General features: G+C 37.8%; 1 protein-coding gene and 1 long non-coding RNA gene across 2 annotated transcripts in view; both read right to left on the minus strand.

The window, feature by feature from the left end:
* Nucleotides 1–3481: 3481 nt before the first annotated feature.
* LOC129453634 (uncharacterized) overlaps nucleotides 3482–26341 on the minus strand; it is a 213392-nt gene continuing 190532 nt past the window's right edge. Inside the window, exon 6 of the mRNA XM_073862400.1 lies at nucleotides 3482–4307. Coding sequence (XP_073718501.1) covers nucleotides 4282–4307 — 26 coding nt within the window. The 3' untranslated portion in view covers nucleotides 3482–4281. The remainder of the gene's footprint in view (nucleotides 4308–26341) is intronic.
* On the minus strand, nucleotides 6326–19105 carry LOC141359345 (uncharacterized). Its single transcript, XR_012365788.1, has 3 exons — nucleotides 18985–19105; nucleotides 6597–6944; nucleotides 6326–6523 (listed from the first exon to the last, which is right to left on the minus strand). It is a non-coding gene; the product is annotated as an uncharacterized lncRNA (long non-coding RNA).

Consider the following 26341-nt stretch of genomic DNA (forward strand, 5'->3'; position numbering starts at 1 on the left):
GTTTGGACAATAAGTCTGAAGATGACCACTGCACACAACTGAAAGCATAATCTTATGAACTGTGTCATCATGGGTCTTCTTACGTGTGGCCCACACTGCCAAAGGGCGGATTTGTAGGATTAAAAATATAGGAATTTATTACTTTGTCAAAACCCCCATTTCCATACTGTACCATCTGGATTCCTGTGCTTACTGATAGTGATCACAGACTATTGTCACAGCTGTTTATTCAATACAGTGGGGGTTAAAGGTGTGGTCTTCTGATTGGTCAGTTTGAATGTATGATGTTAGGTTTAGTCACATGGTCAAGGGAAAGAGAATAAAGGTCTCGGTTTTCATGATTTTCTGGGCTTTTGCCTTTTGGCATTTGCTTTCTGCCCTCTGCTTTTCTTCTTTACCTGAGTTCTTGGGTTTAGATTCCAGTTCTTAATGTTGATTCTCTTTCTTCTAAACTTTCTTTCTTTCTCTATCTTATCAGGTAATATCTCACATACATTGGAAACAGTCAATTGTTTGTATTAAGTACCTTTTCATGCATTTATAGTGTAACCATTTCAATTTAACTTTAAGTCAGTACTGTTATTAAACCTTTTAATTTACAAATCTGGGGCCGGATTCACGAAACATTCTTAAGAAGAAAAATCTTCTTAACTGCCATTTTTATCTTAAATTCAAGCTTAAGAAAAAAATCAAGAATATTTTGTATTCTCAAAAAAGCTTCTTAAGAAAGTTCTTATTTTTTTCCTTAAGTATGTTCTTAAGAATAAACTTAAGAAGAATTAGAATTCTCGGAAAATAAACTGTCTTAAATAACATCTTAAAGTTAGGATAAACTTACAGTAGTCTTAAATCTCAAAATGTAAGATGTTTTATAAGTTAATGTGATTGTTTTAAATGTGACATGTTGTATTTTGTAGTCTGAAATGGCAATTTAATCAGTTTACTTCACATAGATTAGTTTAAAGAGGAATTCCACACTCATATTATGAAGTTTAATGGCTTAATATGTCATGAAACACAAATAAGTATTAGTGATAATATTAGCAAACATTTAACTTCCTCCGTAGTAGCCTAAATTTATTGTGAAATTACTTAACAGCTAAAAGTCGCTCTAACCGGGAGGCGAACCGGTAATCGCTCCATCATGTGAGTCGAGGGCTCCGAAACCGCGGGCACGCTTCACCCTCCCCGTCCGTCTCTTGACGCGTGAGCGCAGGAGACAAAGCCGTGGGCACGGAGAGTGAAGCACGCACACCCAGAGCGCTCGACCCGCATGACGAACCGATTGAGATATTATGGAATTATATTTACACACCGCACCGCCTTAATACAAGCTGACCTCTGTTAAAACAGCGAATAACATCCTGTTGATGCATCACTCGTTTGTATCGCGTTAATGATCGCAAGGTAGTCAAAAGATTAATGGATACGTGTATTGTTACCTCATTAGCAGGGTATCTTAATTCATTTAAAAGTGTGTCATTTTATTCTTAAGACACACATTTAAGATATTCTTAAGAAAAAAATTGAGAACTTCTTAAGAAATGTTTGAGAATTGCACTTAGGAACATTCTTACGCACTTCTTATAATTTATCTTAAGAACTTTCTTATTTTTTGTCTTAAGAATGTTTTCGTGAATCCGGCCCCTGTTGTTTAGTTTTGATTTAAAGGTAATACTTAAACGCTACATATTGCAATTCAATATATTTATATTCTAGCAATGCTCTCCCACATATTTTGCTATTATAACTGCACTTATTTCCGTCGTTGGTATAGGTTGCAGAAGGGTGATAATTGACCAGAAATACACAGTTTTATAATATCTTGCTGTTAACATTTCTCAGTCATTTCGGCGTTCCTACAGACTGAACCACTGTAGTGAATCCACCCTTACAACACACAGACATGTGAGTCTAACAGTGACAAACACATAGAAAAAGATAATATAAAATCTGACCATTAGTGTAGTGTATTATAGTCTATAATTTATATAATTAATAAAATTCTTATTTCTCACCTCTATTTGTTTTACTTGCTAATTTATTTACCACATCCACAAATCTCTTACGATGAGAAACTGAGACAGAAACACTGAACTGTCCATTTCTTTATTGTTTCTGCGAAGTTGTTTTATTGGTTTTATTCATTGTATCTGAAGAAAGACAAAGCCCAGAAAATTCATTTAGTTTAAGTTGCATATAATTAAAAGATGAAACATGAATTCATTACACAGTGTCAGGATTCTGTCAGAATCTTGTCTTGTTTTAATGTCTAGTTCTATTTGACAGGATTCTGACAGTACCATGTTATGTGTGGGAACACGTTGCCATGGTGTGTTGATATCAGGCCACATGTTTTCCTTGTCTCGTCTCTTTTACCCCGCTCCCTTGTCATTCTCATTGGTTTGATTGTTTGATCCCTATCACCTGTTCCCCTCTTGATTTACTCCCTTATTTAAAGCCCTTTGCTGCGTCCGAAACCGCCTACTACATACTATATAGTACGCGAAAAGCAGTAGGCGAAGCGAGTAGTATGTCCGAATACATAGTATTCGAAAAACAGTATGCGAAAAGTACCCGGATGACCTACTACTTCCGGTTAGATTTTGCAGTGTGCATACGATGGACGCTTCACTATCCCATGATGCCCCGGACGAGGAGTTATCCAACGAAGAAGAAGAGGCACGCAGCTGTTTTCGCGCTGAAATGACACGACGTGATGACGACGTATGTCACGTGATGTAGCAACATGGCGGATGTAGTACATCCGAATCTCATTCATACTACCAGGATTCCTACTATACAGTACCTACTGTTTTAACGCCAAGTAAGTAGGTACTTCATCTAATTCAGTACCTACTATACAGTATGCGGTTTCGGACCCAGACCTTGTGTTTCTTATCTTGTGCTCGTTCGTTTTGTATTTGCTGTTCAAGTCTAGTGTCAAAGTCTAAGGTCAAGTCTAGTTGTGTGTTAAGTCTGTCCAGTGTATTTATATAACCTGTTTACTGTTGTTTGCCCCCTCATGGACTTTTGTTTTGTTAATTATTAAAGTGTTTTTTGTTTACCCCCGACATCGCTTGCTTTTGGGTTTATTTGTCCGCTGTTCCTGACACACAGTACAGTTGTTGTGCAGTTATCGCTGCATGCAGCAGTGGTTTGTAAAGTTTTAGCAAATGATGATCTCAGTTCCTTCTTTTTTAAAATCAGGTCAATGTGAAGAAAAGCCTGCACATATCAAGTACTTACTAGCACCCTCCCCAGATGAGTGTATTAATAGTCTGAAACGTTTTTAAGGAATGAAGTCATTTCTTTTTCAGAAAGCAGTGGGTGATAGGAAAAGCTAAATCTTTAGGTTAACCAGGATTTGGCCTAAGTTAAATTAGGACATTGAAGTGTTTTCACAAACATACCTAACAAAAAAACATTACTGATGTGCATCTTGAGACAAACAATGATGTTTTAAGATTTGTCAGTGCAAGCTGTTTTCTGTTACGACACCTCAAAGAGACATCTTAATGTTGAAATAAACTTCAGCTCTGTCTCGCTTTAACATAGCAACTTTTTAATGTTAACACATTCTAGATTCTGACCAGAATAGCCCCTATACCCTTAAATAATGTAAAACAATTTAAGGGGACAGTCATTATATAGAGATAAATTATCAAGGGCACTTCATACACGTTCTCCCTTTAAAGAACATTAAAGCCCAATCTGTAGCTTTCGGTTTGGTTCATTATTTGTGTGTAAAGCATTGTGGATGTTTATAAGAAGACATATGGTTTATTTACTGCTTTAGGTCAAGTGAGAAATGCAAAGATGTAGTAAGATATTATACAATGCAAATATATGAAATTTAAAATACATGACAACATGTACTTATAATACAAGATAACAATATGGAGTTCGTCATGTGTTATAAAACATCATACTCATAAATGGTGCAACCACAAATAATGTATTGAAACTGTTATGCTGATTATTTATTAGACAACAACATACAGTATAATAATGTTTATTATAAGGGAATATACCTGCAATAATGCATTATAAACACAGACTTCATAGAAAGTGTTACCACATACTGCAGTCAAAACAGAAAACAGAGAAATATATTCAAAAGATAACATTTATGTGATGATATGAATGTCTTAATACAAATATAATATGTGGAAAAATATCTTAGAAAGACAGGTACAAAAAGCTTTATTAAAACATTATAGTAGCAAACCTTCAGAAAGCCAAGCCTTGTTTTAATCAGTATCCTACAGTTTTATGTATTTAAGCATTTGTTTTGTCCATTGTATCTGAAAAAAAGACACAAACTCAGTTATATTCAGAAAAGGCAGAACATTCAGAATTTGACTTTTCTGTGATTCTCAGATTTCAGTCTCACTGCAGCCGTTATCACAGCGCTACTCAGAAATTACCATCATGACAGCTGTGTGCATATTTTCAAAATAACACAAAAGTTCTGAGTGATGTGCTATGACGTTCAGTGCCACTGGCAGCGCTAAAACACTTTCACTTTTGGTTGCGTTAGTACATTTAAAGTAAAGCTTGCGTTAGAAAATAATAATTCCACCTTGATTGTGTTTCCTCATCTTCTTTTTAAGGGGTTTCCCCAGTAATGATGGTACACAAAACAACACGGCACACTGACACCTGACTTTGAAACCTGCAGAAGCTGTAATTTTGTAGCATCTCACTTTAATATTAATGATCAGCTATGAGTGCTGCACAGTGAGACTGAAAGTAGCTCAGTGATGATGTCATAGCTGACAATAAACCAATCAGCATCAAGGACTGAAAATATCCATTTTATCATTTACACTGTAACAAGTAAAAAGTTGGATTTACTTAAAGTTGCAGTCGGCAAGATTGGTTCTTGTGGTGCTGCTTGAAATTGAACAAGCCTAATATCACATTAATCCACCTTATATTGAACGCAGCGTGATGGTGGAGAGAACATTCACTAACAAACTTTTGATTCCTTGGCTAACAACTAGAGCTAGCAGAACAACCAATGAAAAGAAAGCAACCAAGGAAACGAAGGAAACGAAGATAGAAAGCGACTGTGTCTGTAATAAAACTAGGATCAATGTCGGACCAGCATTTGAAAGGTGGAGGGATCTATGAGCTTTTAAAGGTTCTAGCTGGATGCAGAGCTTACCATATTTCTTCTTGACAGGTAATTGTGCTTTAATTATCAACCATTTATTGTATTTCTGAGTGTTATGTAAGTAATCTAAGTATGCTTAAACACGCACTGATGAGGACGAGCTCAATATGAGGTTGCTCGGTGGTAGTGTGGGAGGGGGATAAAAATTTAAAACATTCGAAATCATCTCAATCCTCCAGAATTGCCGACTGTAGCTTTAAATAGTTACTTCAGTTGGTAACTAAAACAAGTTTATTAAAAGTTCTTTTTTTAAGTTGATCCAACTGTTTATTTTTTAAAGTGTAACAGTAAAATCAGATGTATGATGAGATGTTGTGTTACCTCTTACAGTACAGGAATACTCTTGTAGCTCCTCACTGTTGATTGAGTCCAGGTACAGCTTGTTTAATAATCTCAATCCATCTGTTACCTGTTGTCCATTCTTATACCAGATGTAAGTATGTTTGTTATCCAGAGTGCAATCAGTTGAACAGCTTAATATCACTTTTTCTCCATCCATCACAGGGTTTGGGCTGCTTATCACTCGTGTATCTGAAATTTCATAAAACATCAACTACTTTTCAAAGTTGGGCCTCATATTTTTGATTTAGCTCAATTGATAAAGCATTACCTAAACCTCTAATCACAGTCGTGTTGATATCAGACTCCTACTCGAGCTATAATGCTTCAGTATAATGAGTGGTGAACTACAGAGAGTTTATTATGAGCAGTTACCTGTAACAGTAAGAGCGACTCCAGAATAACCGGAAACTTCTTTTGATGTGTTAGTGATGAACCTGAACTGATATCTTCCAGCGTCTCTTGTGTTGACGTCTTTGATTCTCAGTGTGTTTCCCACTAATTCCACACGACCAGCAAACTGATGATCCTCACGCAGATCCAAATGCCAGTATGTTTTCTCTACTGTATATCCAGTGGGATGTGAGTATGAAGAGTGAATATCTACTGTTGATCCCACTAAAGCACAAACTTCTGTAGAGGTGTAAGTCACAGCCCAACAGCTACTGTTACAAAATACTGCTGTAACATTCACAATCAATTACAAACACACTCATACTGTATATGAATCAACAAGAAAACTGCTAATTTAATATATAATTAATTTAAATATTGTGTAAATGTCAGACTCACACACAGATGAAGAGGGCTCTGAACCAATCTTAAGGCAGGAATAACTGTCAGTGTTTTCACTGGATGACACAAATATGGTTTGGTTATATGTTAAATGTTGTCCATTCTTGGACCAGTGGTAAAAAAATGCAGATGTTAAAGGGCATGAGGAATCACAGCTCAGTTTTACTCGCTGTCCTGTAGATTCAGGATTCATCTTCACCTGTAAAACTAAATAATCAAAATCTTACATTAGATGAGAAATGAAAAGAGTTTAACTGGACTGATGAGAATGTAAATGTACCTGAAACTGTTAGATTGACTGTGACTGAGCTGAGATGTTTAACTCCATCCTTCATAATGATCATGAGCTGATATTCTCCACTGTCTCTCTCTCTCGAATCTCTTATTGTGAGTCGTGAGTAATCTTTAGTGATCCTCTGACTCACTCGTCCTGAGTAATCTGAATCTAAAGTCAAATCTTCAGGTTCATCTTTGTTTCTCCAGTTTGTTCTCTGTTTCTGACTGAACCAGAACCCAGTTTTGATGTTGATATTTGAGTAAAGGCACCTCACCATCACCAGTCCCCCCCTTACAGCACAAATATTCAGTTTATCACAGGTTACATACAAGTTATCCAATGTTAGGAACCCTGAAGAAAAAACCGTAACAGTAACATTAATAATATTTCTAGCTTATCTGTATTTAACTTCATTAAAATGACAGAGTGAGATGAGAGATTCAGACAGTCCTGTAAGGATATGAACTCAGATTCATCAATTTTGTTCTCAAATACAAATCTCTAATTTCAGTTTTAAATATACAAACTCACTTTAAACATTTTAGAGACTGATCCAAATGGAGAATTCAGCCTTTGGAGTACAGCGATGTAAATTAAATTAGACTAAACTAGTTTAAAATCTGACACACTTTTAACAAATATATAATAAATTGAAGTATTTCAGTATAATAACAAAACTGTGTTTCATACCTTGAATGTGTAACAGCAGGATCAGTGATGAGAGTCTGAAGTTCATGATTTCTCTTTGTAGAAACTCACATATATCAGCTACAAAATATTAAACAAGAACTTTTCTTACTGCTGATAAAAACACAATGTTAGTTTGACTGTGACACAAAATTCATTCATCTCTTATTCAGATCTGCCTCTTTACAGTAAAATCAGTAACACATCACTGTTATTAACTAACAATAATTAAAATTAAAATATTTTATTTTCAAGTTGCATATAATAAAACAATAAAAACATGCATACAAACACGTTGTTGTGCAGTTCTCTGTCCATGCATCAGTGGTTTTTAGCTGTCAGTTTTAGCTCTTGTTAAATGATCTGCTGATCTCAGTTCCTGTCATTGTGAAGAAAAATCTCAGTTCCTGCTAGTACCCTTCTGAGAATAGTGTGTCTATTTCTTGTTTATTAGTAAATGTGAGTGAGTTAAACTTTCAGGAAATGATAATTGTTGACTTCAGCTTGTCAAACGAAACATTATAATGCTGTTTCACTTTTACCTTTTACCTGTAAGTTTAAAACACAGACTTACAAACATCAAACTTTTTAGAAAAGCAGAAGATGCAACAACAGATTGTGACTACATTTACCTTCATGTTTACCTTAGTCGAGGTTATAGCCAGCTTATGAAGTTAGTTAATTTTGAACTTATGTTTTCTTTAAATTACAGATAATATTTATTATATTTGGGACACAAGAACCTCAGCATGTATGAGTGGATTTGATTCCCAATTCCCACTGAAATCATTCTGTTATCAGTCCACTAGAGATCCACTCCAGGTTTTCCTTTTCCTGCTCGCTCCTCACAGTCTGTGGATGTCTTTCAGTTCTTATTTGTGTATCATTGTTTCCTGTCCTTGCGTCTAAACTCCACCTCCCTAGGATGTGAGGGAATGATGCAAGGAAAAGACCCAAGGACAGAGGAATTTAAGTTTTAAGTGAAATTGCATAGCCTCACTAAAGTTCATTCTCTATGATCAAATAACCTTGAGAAATACCAGCTTACATGGACATACAAATATAATGTGTAACGGGTAAATGTTGGCCAGTATTGTAGAGGGTCATATCCTTGGTTGACATGGCGGTGCTTGTGTTGCTGGTGTTTCTGTTATCGATGAAGACTCAGAAGTGAGTCTCAACAGCTTCATTACCTTTAGATGGGCTGAAGAAACCTAACATTTTAAACACGATGAGATGGCAAAGTTAGAATACTCATCAGTTGCAAAGCTTCCTTTTCTTTGGTCAGCAAGTCCAGAGTTTGGTTTATCACATTTTAAACCATCAAGTAAAGCACATGTGCTGAAGTGTTTAACATTAAGCTATTGCAGTGTTTGTACAGCTGAGAATAATATGTCTGTGTTCACCTGTGATTCATTTATATGTTTCCTTTAGTGGTTAACGTTTTGGCTGTGAGATTGTTTGACATAAATAAATACACAATGTGCTTAGAATGACTATTTGAGAAGCTGTATCTAGTGAAACTGCTGCAGTAGTAGCAGCAGCATGTAGGCTGTCAATCACAGAAGTGGGCGGGACACAGAGGCAGACTGACCGCTCTTAAAGGGGAAACACACAAATTTTGTACTTGGCATTATAGCTTCTTAACAGTTGTTACCTTTCAAATTATTATATGGTACATTTATTTTGCTACTTAATTTAAAAATATACCCACTAGAAAAGTGAAGGATTTCATACCCACTTTAAAAAAAGAGTGAGGATGTGTAACATCGTTTTTTGACATTTTATTAATACATTTAGATGTGAAGCGATTCAAGAAATCACACACAGAAGTTTGCTTTCAATCACTTTCGTACTTTGACATCACCAAGCAGTCTGTGTAGCACCAAATGAACCTGCAAACAAACATTGATGTTTATCATCCTGCACTTGTCTAAATGTAATCTCCCTCTCCTGCAGGTCTTTCATGATGTAGATTATAGCTGGATTGGCTTTTATTTAAATTACTGTATATGATGTTTGATGTCACAGAAAATTCCCATAATGCAATGTGAATTACAGTTATTATTACAGTTATTTACTGTATAAATAGTTTGCACTATTATATTAAGTGATATACAGTAAATAGCTGTAAAATTTACAGAAATGTCTAACAGTGCAGTTTAGTGAATTAATATTTACATAACTTACAATTAAATTTCAAGTTAGTTTCCTTCTTTCATAATTTCTGTCAATCTAAACTCTAAGAGTCTCTCTCTCTGTTTCTGAGTACATTAGACTCTGTTGTGTCTCGCCCTCTCCTGGGATAAACTTGAAGTCTTTATGTGGTAGATTTACAGCAGTGCATCATGTCTTCATGTTAATAAACTGTAAAAAGTTCAACAATGTAGACAGAATTTTCAAGTTGATGAAGTTTAAATTAAACTTGACTTTGTTTTGTTTATTTAGTGAATTCACTTTGGAAATCATTTTGATCTGTACACCACAGAGAGACTCTTGTATATTTGGTGCAGTGTTGTTTTTGTCCACTAGAGGCAGTTGACTCGGCTGTATTGGGTGAACTGATTACATCTAACCTAAATGAAGAAGTTAACTAAACACAGCATGCACACGGTTAGTGTGATGTTTCAAGAAAATTACTTCATCTTAATATTTTCTTTATTGTAATGTGTGAATCCTCTGCGCATTGATGTTGATTTTGCCTGAAATAGGTGAGCAAATTAACCTAAGTAATTAGGTTAGTCATCTTTATTTAACTAAGTCTCCCAACTCTTTTTGAGTGAGACCTTGCAGAGAAGACACATTATTACACAAAGATGAAATTAAAAACAATACAAATAGAGAATTCACTATTTTAGACTTTTAATACTATGTAAATACTGAAATGATATGTAAATGTATTTATACAAAATCCAGCCCAAAAATTGCAATAACACACTCTTATAACAGATAAAATTCTTTATAAGCTTTTTATATTTTATACATATATTAAACTTTTAATACGTGCTTTAAACTTTCCAATGGTAATAAAATTATCAAGCTGTTGTTATATTCTGAAGATTAATTCATGACCAGAATGCAGAATAAGCAAAAGATTTTCTACTGAGTCCTGAATGAAACCTAAATACACTGAAGAGTCTATTTGTAAGTGAAAGAAGACAAAAAAGTAAATACATGAATACATGAGACTTATAGTGAAGATGAAAGTAGATCACAGTATCATCTACATAAAGATGCACTATAGCAAAGTTTTTACAGGATTTATACATTGTGATGTTACAGTTGATCTGACACTCACACAAGACTGTTGAATGATAAACTCAATACTTCAATGAATAATTCATGTATTTGAGCATTAGATTATTTACACTGAGCTGTCATTAATATGTGACTGTATATGACATCACTGCATCACTGATGTCACTGCTAAGAGACTGTTGCTAGGTGATGATGTCATAAAGAGAGTTGTGACATCACTCCAGTAGTTCTGATGGACAGACAGCTCTACTCACAGACCTGCAACATCTAACAATGACAAACACACAGAAAGAGATCATGTTATAAAATCTGACCATTAGTTTATTTAACATACAGATATACAGATTTTCTCACCTCTATTTCTTTGTCATCAGTTTTGTTTTTAGATGAGTTCAATTTATTCATGCTGATGAAATACCTGTAGGGTCCAAATTCACACTCTTACAAACTAAATTCATATCAGAATATTCACTGTATGTTATGCAGTTTTGAGTTTTACTTGATATTTTTACTTACCAGATCCATTAGGGATGGGCGATATGGCCTAAAATCCATATTGCGTTATACATTGCAGCCTCTTGCGATATCGATATGTATTGCGATATAATAATTTCAATAGACTCGTTTCAGAACAGGTTATATAGACCCTTACAAAAGCCAAACTGCTAAAAAAGTAAGTAAACCGTTATGGCCAGATTAATCTTGTTACCTCTCTTAGCTGGAACTTTTGCCTGACACACTCTACAGCAGGGGTGTCCAGACTTTTTTGTGTGGTTATCTACATTTAAAATAATAATAATAATAATAATAAACTTTATTTTCTATAGCGCCTTTAAAGTGCACATCTCAAAGCGCTGTACAAAAACAATTAAAACAACAGAGATACAACACATAATAAAGATTAGAATTAAGAGACATTATACAATATAAAACAAAAATAAAAGCAATCAATCAATTAAAAGCTAACATAAAAAAATGAGTTTTAAGCTGAGATTTAAAAATACCAAAAGAATTTGCTTGCCTAATCTCAAATGGTAGAGAATTCCAGAGTTTCGGAGCTAATGAGGAAAAAGCCCTGACTCCCATTAGTTTTAAACGAGTTGAGGGAACAGTTAAAAGAACAGTTTCTGAGGAACGAAGATCACGTTTTGGAGTGTATGGAATTAAAAGCTCTGTCAAGTATTGAGGCGCCAAACCATGCAATGCCTTATAAGTAAGCATCAAAATCTTAAAGTCCACCCTAAACCTAATGGGTAACCAGTGCAAAGACTCCAAAACAGGAGTAATATGTTCTCGTATATTAGTTCTAGTCAGGACTCTTGCAGCCGAATTTTGCAAAACCTGCATTCTGTTTAGGGTAGCTTTTGACACTCCAGCTAACAAGGCATTACAGTAATCAATACGAGAAAACACAAAAGTGTTAATCAATTTCTCAGCAGTATTAAAAGACAGCATAGGACGCAACCTGGCAATATTTCTAAGATGAAAGAATGAAATTTTTACAGTATTCAGAACATGAGGTTCAAACGTTAGATTGGCATCAAAAATCACTCCTAGATTCCTCAACCTAGTCCGAAACTCCACATTTGAACCATCAAGAGTTAATGTGCTTGGCTCTACTTTGCGTAGTTGGTGAGGTGAACCAACAAGCATAATCTCAGTCTTTTCACTATTAAGACAAAGAGAGTTTTCAGTCATCCATTCTTTCATCTTAAAAATACACTCAGAAAGAAAATTGACTGGCACAATTTCATTAGGTCTAAAATGAATGTAGATCTGTGTATCATCTGCATAGAAGTGAAATTTTAAACCAAGTGATCTCAAAAGTTGGCCTAAAGGATAGACGTAAATATTAAAAAGAAGAGGGCCCAAAATTGACCCCTGAGGGACACCAGACTGCACAACATTAACCTCAGATCTAAAACCACCAATGGCTACAAACTGCTTCCGATCAAAAAGGTAAGACTTAAACCAATTCAGAACGGTGTTAGAAACACCAAAAACTGTTTCAAGACGAGTAATTAAAATTGAGTGATCAACAGTGTCAAAAGCAGCACTGAGATCAAGTAGGATCAAAACTGAAAGACAGCCAGAGTCTGAAGCGATTAACAAGTCATTTGTCACCCTTACCAGAGCTGTTTCTGTACTATGTGATTTTCGAAAACCTGATTGCAAAGGCTCAAAGAGATTGTTCTCAGTTAAATGAGAAATCAACTGAGAAGAAACTACTCGTTCCATAAGTTTAGCAAAAAAAGGGAGATTAGATATGGGACGAAAATTTGTGAAGTTCTCATAATCAATATTTGACTTTTTAGGCACTGGTGTAATAGCAGCAGTTTTAAAAGCCGCAGGTACAACCCCCGTACACAGGGAGTCATTTATAATACTCAAAAGAAAGGGACACAGTGAATCAAAACATGACTGAAACATACCAAATGGTATGGGATCTAATAGAGAGGTGGCTGCTTTCATTTTTGAAACCTCTGCTAACAGAGAGTCTGAATCAATTGTACAGAATTTAGACCACTTAGTACCAGAGAAGGAAGGAATAAAATCAGAAGACATTAAAGTAGAATTACAAAAACCTCTACGAATGTTTTCAACTTTGGTGACAAAAGAGTCCAGAAACCTGTTACAGAGATGATCAGAAGCAGTAACATGAGTGACAGTTTTATGATTCAGTAATTTGTTAATGGAGTTAAAAAGTTGTCTAGGATTACTCTGACTGTCATTGATCATCTTAGAAAAGTAGTCAGATCTGGCAGAAACAATTCCAGCCTTGTAGTCTTGTAGGCAGTCTTTCCATATCTCGTAATGAACAGTCAGACCAGAGAAACGCCACCTACGCTCCATTTTACGACAAGATGTTTTCATCATACGCAAGTCATCATTATACCATGGAGCAGGGCGCATGAATGAAACAGAGCGTGATTTTAGAGGAGCAAATAAATCCAGGCCAGATAGGAGAGCCGAGTTTAACATAGAGACCCTTTTCTCCAGAGGGTCAGATGGAGTAAAACAACTTAATGAAGAATCAATAAAAACAGAGAAATCATAAGGATCAACCGATTTCCATTTCCGGTAAGTCATAATACGTGAAGAAACAGTGTTTGTGACAGGTATATGCATATCAAAAAAGACTGCCAGATGATCAGACAATCCTAAGTCAATAGTAGACAACCTAGACACAAAAGGCCCATTTGATATCACTAGGTCTAAAATATGTCCTTTGTTATGTGTAGTACAGTCAACAAATTGATTTAAATCGAAGCACTCCAGCAAGGACGAGAAATCCTTTGTTAATGCACAATCTTTTTTGTCCATATGGATGTTAAAATCCCCTAATAAAAGGATTTTCTGAAATTTGAGGCACATATACGACAGCAAATCCGCAAACTCAGTTAAAAAGTCTTTGTTTGCTTTAGGTGGCCGGTAGACTGTAGCTATGGCAGTTGAGTGACAATCAGAAACAGTTAAAACAAGACATTCAAAAGAGGAGAACACCGGAACAGCAACGGGTCTTAGATTGTATTTCTGATTGTATAGAACAATAATGCCACCACCTCTAGTGCCAGTGGATCGCGGGAGATCCAATAAACCATAACCTGCAGGAGTGAGTTCATTAAAGAGAAGACCGTCCGAATGTTTGTGCCATGTCTCGACTATACTTAGAAAGTCAAATGATAAAGCCGACAAGATCTATCTGCTAAAAAACACAGTTAATTATTTTTATAACACTAAACACTTTAAATGCTTGTGGGGACTATACTGCATATATATATAAAAAAAAAATATATATATATATATATATATATATACTGCATGCAGTATATTAACTTATGGCTTAAATCCAAAAAATAGATCTGTCTTTTTCAAGAGTTCCTCTGTTTTGCTGACGCATTTATCCATGTTTATTCGGCTGCAGCTCGTGGCTCTAAAGTTCGCGGATAGATTGTGTCATCAACACGCATTATCGCGATAGTGCAATAGATTTAAAATCTCTATCGTATGCCAATTTTCTATCGTTTATATTGCATATCGTTTATATTGCCCATCCCTAAGATCCATACAGCTCCTATAATGAGAAACTGAGGCAGAAACACCAACAGAGGGACAAACACTGAGCTGTCCATTGTATCTGAAGAAAGACACCCAAGAAAATTCAGAACATAACTTTAAGGACTCTTATATAATTGCATCAGATGTATGATGAGATGTTGTGTTACCTCTTACAGTACAGGAATACTCTTGTAGCTCCTCACTGTTGATTGAGTCCAGGTACAGCTTGTTTAATAATCTCAATCCATCTGTTACCTGTTGTCCATTCTTATACCAGATGTAAGTATGTTTGTTATCCAGAGTGCATTCAGTTGAACAGCTTAATATCACTTTTTCTCCATCTATCACAGGGTCTGGACTGCTTCTCACATGTGTACCTGAGATTTCATATAACAGAGTTCACATCAATTGTTTTAAATCTGTCAAATGCACGAGTGCAACATATATATTTGTCTCAATTCTGAAGACCTCTGTGATTATGCAATTATGCATCCTACAAATATTTTCATTGAAATTAAAGCAAATTGAAGTACTAAAATTATTCACCTGTGGGCCAGATTTATGGCTCGGGCCAGGATGAGACATGGAGAAAATAGCCTTAGATTTAGAGCATAAATTAGTAGAATGCGAGAGAAAGCCACAAATGGAGCAGGACAGAATTTGATGTGAAATGTCTACTTATGAGCACGAGATCTACAACGGACCAGTCTAATCTCTGATTAAAGCGTTGAATGAACATAGCTGCTTTTGCAGAAAAAGACTTGTGATACTCATAGAACAAAACCCCGCAGAAAGAGAGAGCTATGTCAGAAATCATGGCCAGATAGTTATCTAGTTCAGCTCTGTGTGCTCGTTGGACTTCAAAAATATCATCCCTATAAATGCCAAAAGCAGCACAGAAAAGTTAGACTTTTTGAAAGTCTAAGGTCTCCATCTTTTAGCTCAACTTATACATCACCACAGTCTACAATACACCGTTCACACAGCTTAGAGCCCAGCAGGAGTTTAACGAGGTTAATGTCATTACCTGCCATAATCTAACTCTCAGCTGATGAGAGATGGCAGCAGCTGGTGGGAAAAAAGGCGAGAGTTATGGCAGTCGCTAGGGTCCTTCTAGGAATAAAATCTGTGGTAATGTCATTAACTTGAAGCTGGCGGTGATGTGGGTCGGAGACGGCCACGGCGGTCGAGACCGGGGTGGATGTCGATTGAGCAGAGATGGGGGTCAAGGAAGGTATGGACCCGTCTTCCAGTGTTGATATCCTAGCTGACATGTCGAGGAGAGAAGACTGAATATCAGAAAATGCCATAAGCACCGGATTATCTGCTGAAAAGGTGCTTGGTTTCAGATTAACAGAGCCGCTTGCATGTTTTTGTGCTGCGGATTTGCCGGCCATCTCTAGGTTTTTGCGCTTCGAGGTGTTTTTTTTCTGGAGGACTGGGGAGGAGGCGCCGGCGGCGATTCAACAACTGGGATAATCAAAAAAAAAATCCAGTAATTACAGTATTTTTACCACGGGCCAGTCGCTGATGCAGGATTGGGACGAGGATTTGCTTGACAACCGAATGGTAGTGTTATTTTCTGGGCAGGCATCATGCCCCTGGACCGATTGTAATTGTGGTGGCTGGGTTTCCTCAGAGGGGTCTATTTGCCATTCTTCCTCGACAGCAGTGGAAGTCATGGTCAGCAACAAGGTAAGTAGAATCAGTACTTTTGTGTTTAACAACAACATGAGTGTTTTACCGGTGTACAGAACAGCTGAAGCGAGCAGCAAGCATTTAGGAGCAAACTGAATGTGCTTAAATAGGGCACTTTGTTTGATCTTTGGCCATTAGGTAGCCAGAGAAGTTAAACTGCTAATGCAGCTCAGCTGGAGCAGATTAGCTGATAAAACAGTGTTGTTAGCAAAAAAGCATTTAGCAGCATCTTGACTACTTGACTACTGACGCTGATGCACAATTTTATCATTATCTACAAAATGAAATTTTAGATTAATATCTCAAATGAATGACAGTACTGGGCATTTTAACATTTAAAACATACTCGTTGTTTAACAATAAATAAATGAAAAAAAAATTAGTTTAGCAGTTACCTGTAACAATAACATAGACTCCAGGCACACCAAGAAATGTATCGAATGTGTTAGTGATGAACCTGAACTGATATAATCCAGTGTCACTCGTCCGGACATCTTTGATTCTCAGTGTGTTTCCCACAAACTCCACACGACCAGCAAACTGATGAACCTCACGCAGATCTCTGAATATCCCAGTATAAAGGTAATCCCAGTATGTGTTCTCTACTGTATCTCCAGTGGGATGTGAGTATGAAGAGTGAATATCTACTGTTGATCCCACTAAAGCACAAACTCTTCTAGAGGTGTAAGTCACACCCCAACAGCTACTGTTAGAAACACCTGAAAGAGTCACAAAATACTGCTATTCACAATCAATTACAAATATACTCATACTGTGACATAAATATAATATTATATATTATACTGTGACTAAATATTGTGTAAGTGTCAGACTCACACACAGATGAAGAGGACTCTAAAAAAGACTTGGAGCAGGAATAACTGTCATTGTTTTCACTGGATGACACAAATATGGTTTGGTTATATGTTAAATATTGTTCATTCTTAAACCAGTGGTAATAATATGCAGATGCTAAAGAGCAGGAGGAATCACAGCTCAGTGTTACTCCCAGTCCTGCATATTCAGGATTCATCTTCACCTGTAAAACTAAATAATGAAAATCTTACATTAGATGAGAAATGAAAAGAGTTTAACTGGACTGATGAGAATGTAAATGTACCTGTGACTGTTAGATTGACTGTGACTGAGCTGAGATGTTTAACTCCATCCTTCATAATGATCATGAGCTGATATTCTCCACTGTCTCTCTCTCTCACATCTCTTATTGTGAGTCGTGAGTTGTTTTTAGTGATCTCTTGATCCACTCGTCTTGAGTAATCTGAATCTAAAGTCAAATCTTCAGGGTCATCTTTGTTTCTCCAGTTTGTTCTCTGTTTCTGACTGAACCAGAACCCAGTTTTGATGTTGATGTTTGAGTAAAAACACTTTATTGTCACCCATGTCCCCCTCACAGCACAAATATTCAATTCATCACAGGTTACATTAGAGTTATCCAATGTTAGGGACCCTGAAGAAGAAAAGGTTACATTATTTACAATACTGTGCAAAAGTCTTAGGCCACCATGCTACCATTAGATTTGTTTTCAATGTTATAGTGATCATATACTGTATAATTGTTGCTCAGTCTCTTTATTATAACACATCCCGAAAATACCGGAAATGATTATGTAGTATTAAAAACAGTATGTTTGCTAAACAACAAAGCTGAAGGGTGAGGGTGGCCTAAGACTTTTGAACAGTACTGTAGATTAGCTTACTGTAAATCTGTCAGGACTCTGCCATAGAGTTTTGTTTTATATTTGTATTTTGTCATGGTGGCAGAGTTCTGGCAGTCCCAGGCTATGTTTACACGTGGGCAGCTATTTTCATTAACGGACATTTGAACCTCTCTGGTTTCAAAAATAATTTTGTGCACACATGCCAGTTTTCAGAAAAGTGTTTATTTACACGTACTCGTGCATATATGCCGTCAAGAGAAGCTCAAGCCCACGTAAGCCAATCACCGGCAGCGCTGGTGGTGGTGACACGAACTGGTTCTTCATGTTGGAGGGAGGAGTTGTTGCAGTAGGTGATTGATGATGTACCATGTACGTGTAAACAGGGCCCCAGGCTTTATGTGGAGGCATGCCTTGTATATTGTGGCATGTGCCTCCGGTGTCTTGTCATTTGTCCCCGCCCCCTCTTTCTCCTGCTTATTAGTGATTATTGGTTTTCTCCCTTCACCTGTTCCCGCTCGTTATCTTGTTAGTTTGTTTTTTTATTTAATGTCATTGTATCCTTAGTTCTGTGCAGGTTCATTGTGTTCTGTTTCTCGTGTTCGTGTTAGAGTCAAGTTATCCAGTCGAAGTTTAGTGTTATATGTTTTCATGTTTTGTACCCCCTCGTGGGTTTTTGTTTCGTCTAAATAAAGTGTTTTCTGTTTTTCCCCCGACATCATTTGCATCTGGGTTCATTTGTTCTCTAATCCTCACAAAATCTAACTTTATTAAAATGAACATAGAGACAAATGAGAGATTTAGACAAGAATGTTGGACTATTTTCAACCCAGCATTGGGTAAATATTGGACAGAACACACTGATGGGTTAAAAGTTAACCAGTGCTGGGTTTTTGTTACCCAACAAAAGAGGCCATTATAATTGTGTCATGATACAAGGAATATAAATTAATTATATAAAATAATAATAATAACCTTCAGTAAATAAACAACAACAAAACTGTGTTTCATACCTTGAATGTGTAACAGCAGGATCAGTGATGAGAGTCTGAAGTTCATAATTTCACTTTGTAGAAACGCACATATACCAGCTACAAAACAAAGAAGAGTTTTATTATTCCTGAAATAAAAACATGTTTAGTTTCATTGTGATTCTTAATTCATGAATCTGTTATTATTGTTCAGATCTGTCTCTTTACAGTAAAATCATTATGACAGTAACACAAAACTGTTATTACAACTAAAATCATTAAGATTGTAATATTTTGTTTAAGTTGTATATAAAAAGATTAAACATGAATACCTTACACAGTGCAGTTACGGTGCAGTTATCTGTCCATGCAGCAGTGGTTTGTCAATTTCTGTCAGTTTTAGCTCCTAATAGATGATCAGATGATCTCACTTGCTTCCTTTTCTTAAATGAAGTTGATGTGTAGTTAGCATCATGCACATATATGACACTTGCTTGCAGCTTCTCCAGAATAATGTCTTAATATAGAGTCTGAAACTCCTTTGAAGAATGAAGTCATTTATTTTTCAGTAAGCAGTGGCTTACAAGAAGAGACTGACATTACATAATTATCAAACTTAAGAAACTACCTAGCTTTATGGGTTAACAACAACACTTGAAAAGTGATACAAATTGAATTTGTCATTAAAATTTCTTTGGGGGTGCCAATACTCTGTCAAGTTGTTTCATAACAGTGTCATGAATATTTTTCTTGACCTCAACTACAGTGGTACAAATTGAATTTGTCATGAAAATGTCATTAAGTCTTAAAAGTATTAAAACATGACATATTAATGACAAGTTACATTTGTCATGGCAGATTTATGACAATTATGTTGCCTTAGTAATGTCAAGTTGTCATGATGTAACGGGTTGCTTTAAAGAAAGCGATGAAAGTGTGAATCCATGTGCAAAAGGTATTTGAGTAAAATCCCAAAAAGGGCCAGCAAACATATCCAATAAGGGTTAATCCAACAATCGTAATCCAGAATCAGGCAAATGTTCAGGGGCAGGCAGAATACAATCCAAAATCCAAATAAACAGGCACAGGTCAAAAACAGGAACATATACAGATAACAGAAACAGAATCAGACAGGTAACAGGTTGCAGGTTACAGATACAGGAAACAGGCTGGCTTACTAGTGTATAATATTCAGCAGGGAACTGGTGTACAGGAAGTGACTTAAATACAAAACAGACAGGAAGTGAACTGTGACATGGCATGATGATTTCAAAATAAAAGTCCGAACAGAGCAGAGTAACAAAATACAAGTACAAATAACAATGACATGGCATGATGATTTCAAAATAAAAGTCCGAACAGAGCAGAGTAACAAAATACAAGTACAAATAACAAAAATACACAGAATACAAGAAAACACAGAGCAAAACCCTTGCACATGACAAGTTTTGATGTGTTGGTTTATGTCAAGTTGTCATAACAAAGACATCTCAAACAATGTAGTCATTACATTAAAAATGACATAATTGAGCAAATTCAGATTCAAATTAATTGTTGTGAGATGTGTCTCCAATATGTTAGTTTAGGACAGCTCAGTTTGTGTGCGAAGGAGAGGGAGTGAGTGCGCATGCCCGTGGCGTGCCTTCCCCCGCCCACTCTGTTTTTTTTTTTTTTGGTGATCGCTGCTAAGCAATGTAGAGTGTGTGTATGAAAGACGGTGATCTGCGGTGGGTAGCAAGTTGTTTTGATGTTATGCAGTGTATTCAGTGCGGCTGAAAATTAAGCAAATAACTATTCGGCACGAAAGCCTCCTGTTTCATATATGCCACCACATCTAACAGCGTGAAGTTTAAAGGAGTTAACCCCGGAAGGAGAACGACCGGCCCTGGAGAAGAAAGACCTCCCTGCGTCACCCAACCACGGTTAGGTGATAAACAGGAAAGGTTAACATAATTTTATTGTCATTGAACATGCATCCAATGAAATTAATTGGTTCCGAAATATTCTGCTATAAATGTAATAATAATTATAATTAGGCAATTAGATGGGAGACATCCAAACCCAAATCTAACCTCAACCCACAATAATGTGAAAATAGGAAAAAACAATGAGAAAACAATACATAAAATGACACAAGAAATCTGTGGGAGTGACACGGAAAATAAATTTGTGCTCCCATCACAAAAAAAAGCTGAATTCCGTGACATGGACACAGATAAAGTGATCAAATTTACGTGACTATATCACAGATTTTCATGAGATCATGTTGAGCAGCAACAACACGCAACCTTACTCACCATCAAGATGCCCCAACACCACCACCGTTTGGCTACAGCCTTGACACATCTGTTTTCTTTGTTAGTTATTTATATTTACGTTTACATTATTGCATTGCAGATGTTCAAAATCATTTATATTTATATTTAAAGAAGACTTATCATGAAAAAAGCAACCGTATATCACGAAATTGCGTGACTATTTCACGCATGGACCAGCGTGAAAATGTCACGCTTTGCCGCGTTTGAGCGTGAGCATGTCACGCTTTCTGTTTGTGTCACTGTCATGTATTGGTTACTCAACTTTTTTGTCCTATTTTCAAACCATTGTCGCTTCGGTTTAGGGTTAGATTTGGTGCTTGTGTTATATGTCACTTTAAGTATTTGTCACTTTAAGTATTGGTTTATAAAAAAAAGATACAATACTTATTCTTTTATATTTTCTAAACTTTAACCAATTGTCACCTGACGTTGGGGTTAGAGTTTGTTTAGGTAAGGATGTCATTTTATGTAAATCTAACCCTAAACCGAAGCGACAATGGTAAGAAATTAGGACAAAAAAGTTGAGTAACCAATACGTGACAGTGACACAAACAGAAAGCGTGACATGCTCACGCTCAAATGCGGCAAAGCGTGACATTTTCACGCTGGTCCATGCGTGAAATAGTCACGCAATTTCGTGATACGAAAAGATTTGAATGTCTGGAATTCATTGCAGCTTTTTTTGGCAAATGCCTGCCCATGCGGCCGTTTGACCGACATGTCAAACAACCAATCACAGTTTGTTTCATCTAGTCCATGTTTCGGGGTGTGGAAATGTCCCCACAACAATAGGTTGGCGTGCAACAAGTCAGTCATTGAAATAACCAGCCTCAACCTAATAGCATCTAAATACAACATTACTCACCATAGAACAACAGTGTGCACTTTATCAACAGCCACTTCAATGAGACACTCCCGGTAAACATCTATTTGAAGCATATCTGTCCACTTTTTAACACCTACAAGAAATTCGGGACCTAACACAAGACTAAATCGGCCACCTGCCATGTTAGTGTCAGTTGTTTCATGTTTTTTTCCACACATACGTGCCTGATATTCCCTTCTCAGTTGGCCTTCCATAAGAAGGGGGCACACAACTAGTACAATTGGTACAACTAGTAGCCTACTGCATCTGCAGGGAATCCGTCCAGCTGCTGACAAAGGACCCGCCAGGCTTGAAGAATAATTTTCTTCCTAAAATCCTGTTGGCAAACATTTCCAAATATCTCTTTTTGACTCCACTAACTGCTTCAAGCAAAACTCCTGGACGTATTTTAGAGTGTCTAACTTTGCATATTTTTGAAAATTCCAATGTTTAGCTGATCAAACTGCTCATTATTATTTAACAAATCAGAAAATGACTTCAACTTTCCTGAAGGTTTCCAGTTAAATGTGCCATATGCATTTGAAGTTTAGTTAACTTTCTGATAAACCTGTAAAGGATTAAATATATAGCCATGGCACTCATCTCATTATATGCTCATATAAACTATATATTAATTACAACCTTACTATAGTGATTGTATTTATTAGCTGCTGATTTTTTGCTTCAAAAGTGCATCTCACCTGTAAAAATCATTTAACAATTCCAAAAATGTTTCTTAGTTACAAAAAAGTTTTTTTTTTGTTATTACACTTTAAGTGTAAAGGTGTTCCTACAATTAAAAAAACATCTAGTTTGTGATTTATATTCCCTTGTCCTTTTTGAACTATACTAGAATCCCCCACCTGACCCAATGTAAAAACTTAACTTTTACTCTGAGTAAAGGTATGATTAACTTTTACTTTTACTTGAGTAGATTTTCAGACCAGAAACTTATTAAACCCATTCTACATTTACAAATACAGAAAGCTGTGTGGGATACAGGAAGGAACAATATTATTTATAGCAACAGGATATTTCGAGATTTCAACACACAGAAGTGCTGTCATGAGTCAGACATTGGGTTTTGATTATATTTAGATACAAAAATGTATTGTTTAAATAAATGATCAATTATTTAGAACCTTGATAGAGATTTTACAGAAATCACAAGATTATCAACAAGGTTGCGAATACTTTAAACAATTCAAAACTGGATCAACTGTGTGTCAGGGTTTCAAACAGGGAGACTGAGACAGGATCCAATTGCAGAAAATAAATATTTTAATGAAGTCACTGTCCACAAGACTGAGCTTGGGTGAATAATAAAGAAAGTAAATCAGAGAGAGAGAAGATCCGCTGTGCGTTGACAGGGTGAGGTTTTCCGCTGTGCGTAGACAGGGTGAGAGTTTCAATGAGCGAAGGCCAACTGAGAAATCCACTGCTTGGAGACAGGGTGACAGATCCACTGAGCGATGTCAGGGTGAATAATCCACTGCGCGATGACAGGGTGAAATAAGTCGGACCGCGACCACAGACCCTGCGTAGGTACGCTGGACAGCGCCTCTGGCAGCACAACAGCCGATGCTGCAGCGGAGAGTGAGATGACAGCCACTCTGTGATGGTAAAGCAGAGGGTAAACTGGCAGATGATGACAGCAGAGAGCTCAGGTAAACTACGGAAAAATACTAAAGGAAATTAACTTGAACTATGAAAAAATTACTAGACTTTGAAGTAAAATAACAAAACAAACGGATAACTAGAGATATCGTAATACTGAGAACTTGATAGACTAGACAAGACAGGAGATATGGCAAGGCACATACAATGACGAACTCGCAGAGAACAAAGGACTAAGGGCACTAATATAACAACCAAACGAGGGGTAAATAATTAACAGGTGTGGTGACGCAGGTGTAGGAAATCACGCTGATGAAGAACCCAAAACAGACGCGCATGAGCAGAGCTGTAAAACATAAACACAGACACTGAAAACACAGAAACAAAGCAACCAATCAAACTGACGTCCTAACAGAATCCCCCCTCCCAAAACCGCCACCGGGCGGTCCCAGAAGGGACTCACCTTGTCGCCGACGGAGATCGTTGATCAACTCAGGGTCCAAAATGTCCCGGGCCGGTACCCAACACCTCTCCTCCGGGCCGTAGCCCTCCCAGTCCACAAGATACTGAAAACCTCTGCCCCGCCGACGTGAATCTAATAACCGCTTAACTGAATAAGCAGGAGAACCGTCCACTAGATGAGGGGTGGGAGGGGTGGGAGCAGAGGGGATAGGATTAATGCGGGAAAAAAAAACAGGTTTAATCTTGGACACATGAAAAACCGGGTGAATCCGACCGAATGCTAAAGGCAATCTGAGCTTGACCGCAACCGGACTAATGACCTTAACTATACTGTATGGACCAAGGAAGCGAGGAGCCAGTTTACGTGAAGGCTCTCGGAGAGGCAGATCCTTGGAAGAAAGCCATACTTTCTGCCCACAAATATAGCGAGGGGCGGGTCGCCGGTGCCGGTCGGCCGCGACTTGAGTTCGTCTGGAAGTCTGAATTAAAGCGTTTCTGGCCCTATTCCAGCTGCGTTTGCAGCGTTGGACGAAGGCCAGAGCAGACGGAACCGCCGCATCGGATTCCTGCGAGGGAAACAAAGGAGGCTGAAAACCCATCGAGGCTTCGAAAGGGGACATGTTAGTGGATGATACAGGCAAGGAATTATGAGCATATTCTACCCACGGAAGCTGTTGGCACCAAGAGTTCGGACATTGAGACGTCAGACAGCGGAGCGTACGACCAAGATCCTGATTAGCCCGTTCACATTGCCCATTGGTCTGAGGGTGATAACCTGAAGACAGGCTGGCAGTGGCACCGATCTGCTTACAGAATTCTTGCCAAAATCGAGAGATAAATTGGGGACCCCTGTCGGATACCACGTCTGTGGGTAACCCATGGAGGCGGAAGACGTGTTCCACTAATATCTGAGACATCGCTTTGGCAGAGGAAAGCTTAGGTAGGGGAATAAAATGAACCGCCTTAGAGAAACGATCCACCACCGTGAGGATGACGGTGTTACCCTTAGAAACTGGTAAGCCGGTGACAAAATCAATGGCTATGTGTGACCAAGGACGGGTGGGTATGGGGAGAGATTTAAGCAGACCAATGGGAGGCTGATGAGACGCCTTATTACGAGCGCATACATGACAGGCTAAAACGAACTGTCTGACGTCGGAGCCCATAGCGGGCCACCAAAAACGTTGACGGACGGTAGCCAACGTTCTCCGAACTCCCGGATGGCCGAAAAACTTAGACTCGTGACCCCACCGGATGACCTCAGAGCGAAGCGCTGCCGGAACCCAAAGCCGACCCGCCGGGCACCCCTCTGGCACTTCACTCTCTCGTCCGGCCTCCCTCACTCGCTGTTCGATGCCCCAACTGAGGGCACCCACCACCCGCCCCTCAGGAAGGATGGTTTCGTCCTTCTCAACGTCAGGACTACCGAACAAGCGAGAGAGGGCATCAGGCTTTGTATTCTTTGAACCTGGCCGGTACGAGAGAGTAAAGTTAAAACGGTCAAAGAAGAGTGCCCAACGAGCCTGCCGCGATGTCACCCTCTTGGCTGAACGGACATATTCCAAATTTTTGTGGTCCGTCCAAACCAAGAAGGGCTCCGAGGTCCCCTCTAACCAGTGACGCCACTCACCCAAAGCCAATCGAACCGCCAGCAGCTCCCGGTTACCAATGTCGTAGTTTCGTTCAGCAGGGCTCAACCGGTGAGAAAAGAAAGCGCAAGGATGCACCTTTCCGTCCTTCGCAGACCGCTGAGAAAGCACGGCGCCTACCCCGACATCAGAAGCATCTACCTCCACAATAAACTGAGCCTCCGGATCTGGAATAGAAAGAACAGGAGCAGAGATAAACCGGGACTTTAAATTATCAAAGGCCTCCTGAGCGTCATTATTCCAACGGAAACATTCTTTAGTGGAAGTGAGAGCAGTGAGAGGTTTAGCAATCTGACCAAAGTTCCTAATGAATCGCCGATAAAAATTGGCAAAACCCAGAAACCGTTGCAACTCCTTACGAGTGTCGGGGACTGGCCACTCGGCTACCGCCTTAATCTTAGAAGGGTCTGGACGGATCTCGCCCGCGGCGATAACGTAACCAAGGAACGAAACCGAATCCCTATGAAACTCGCACTTCTCCGCCTTAA

Source organism: Misgurnus anguillicaudatus, chromosome 23 (genome assembly GCF_027580225.2).
Source record: "Misgurnus anguillicaudatus chromosome 23, ASM2758022v2, whole genome shotgun sequence".
In the NCBI taxonomy this organism is placed as follows: Eukaryota; Metazoa; Chordata; class Actinopteri; order Cypriniformes; family Cobitidae; genus Misgurnus; species Misgurnus anguillicaudatus.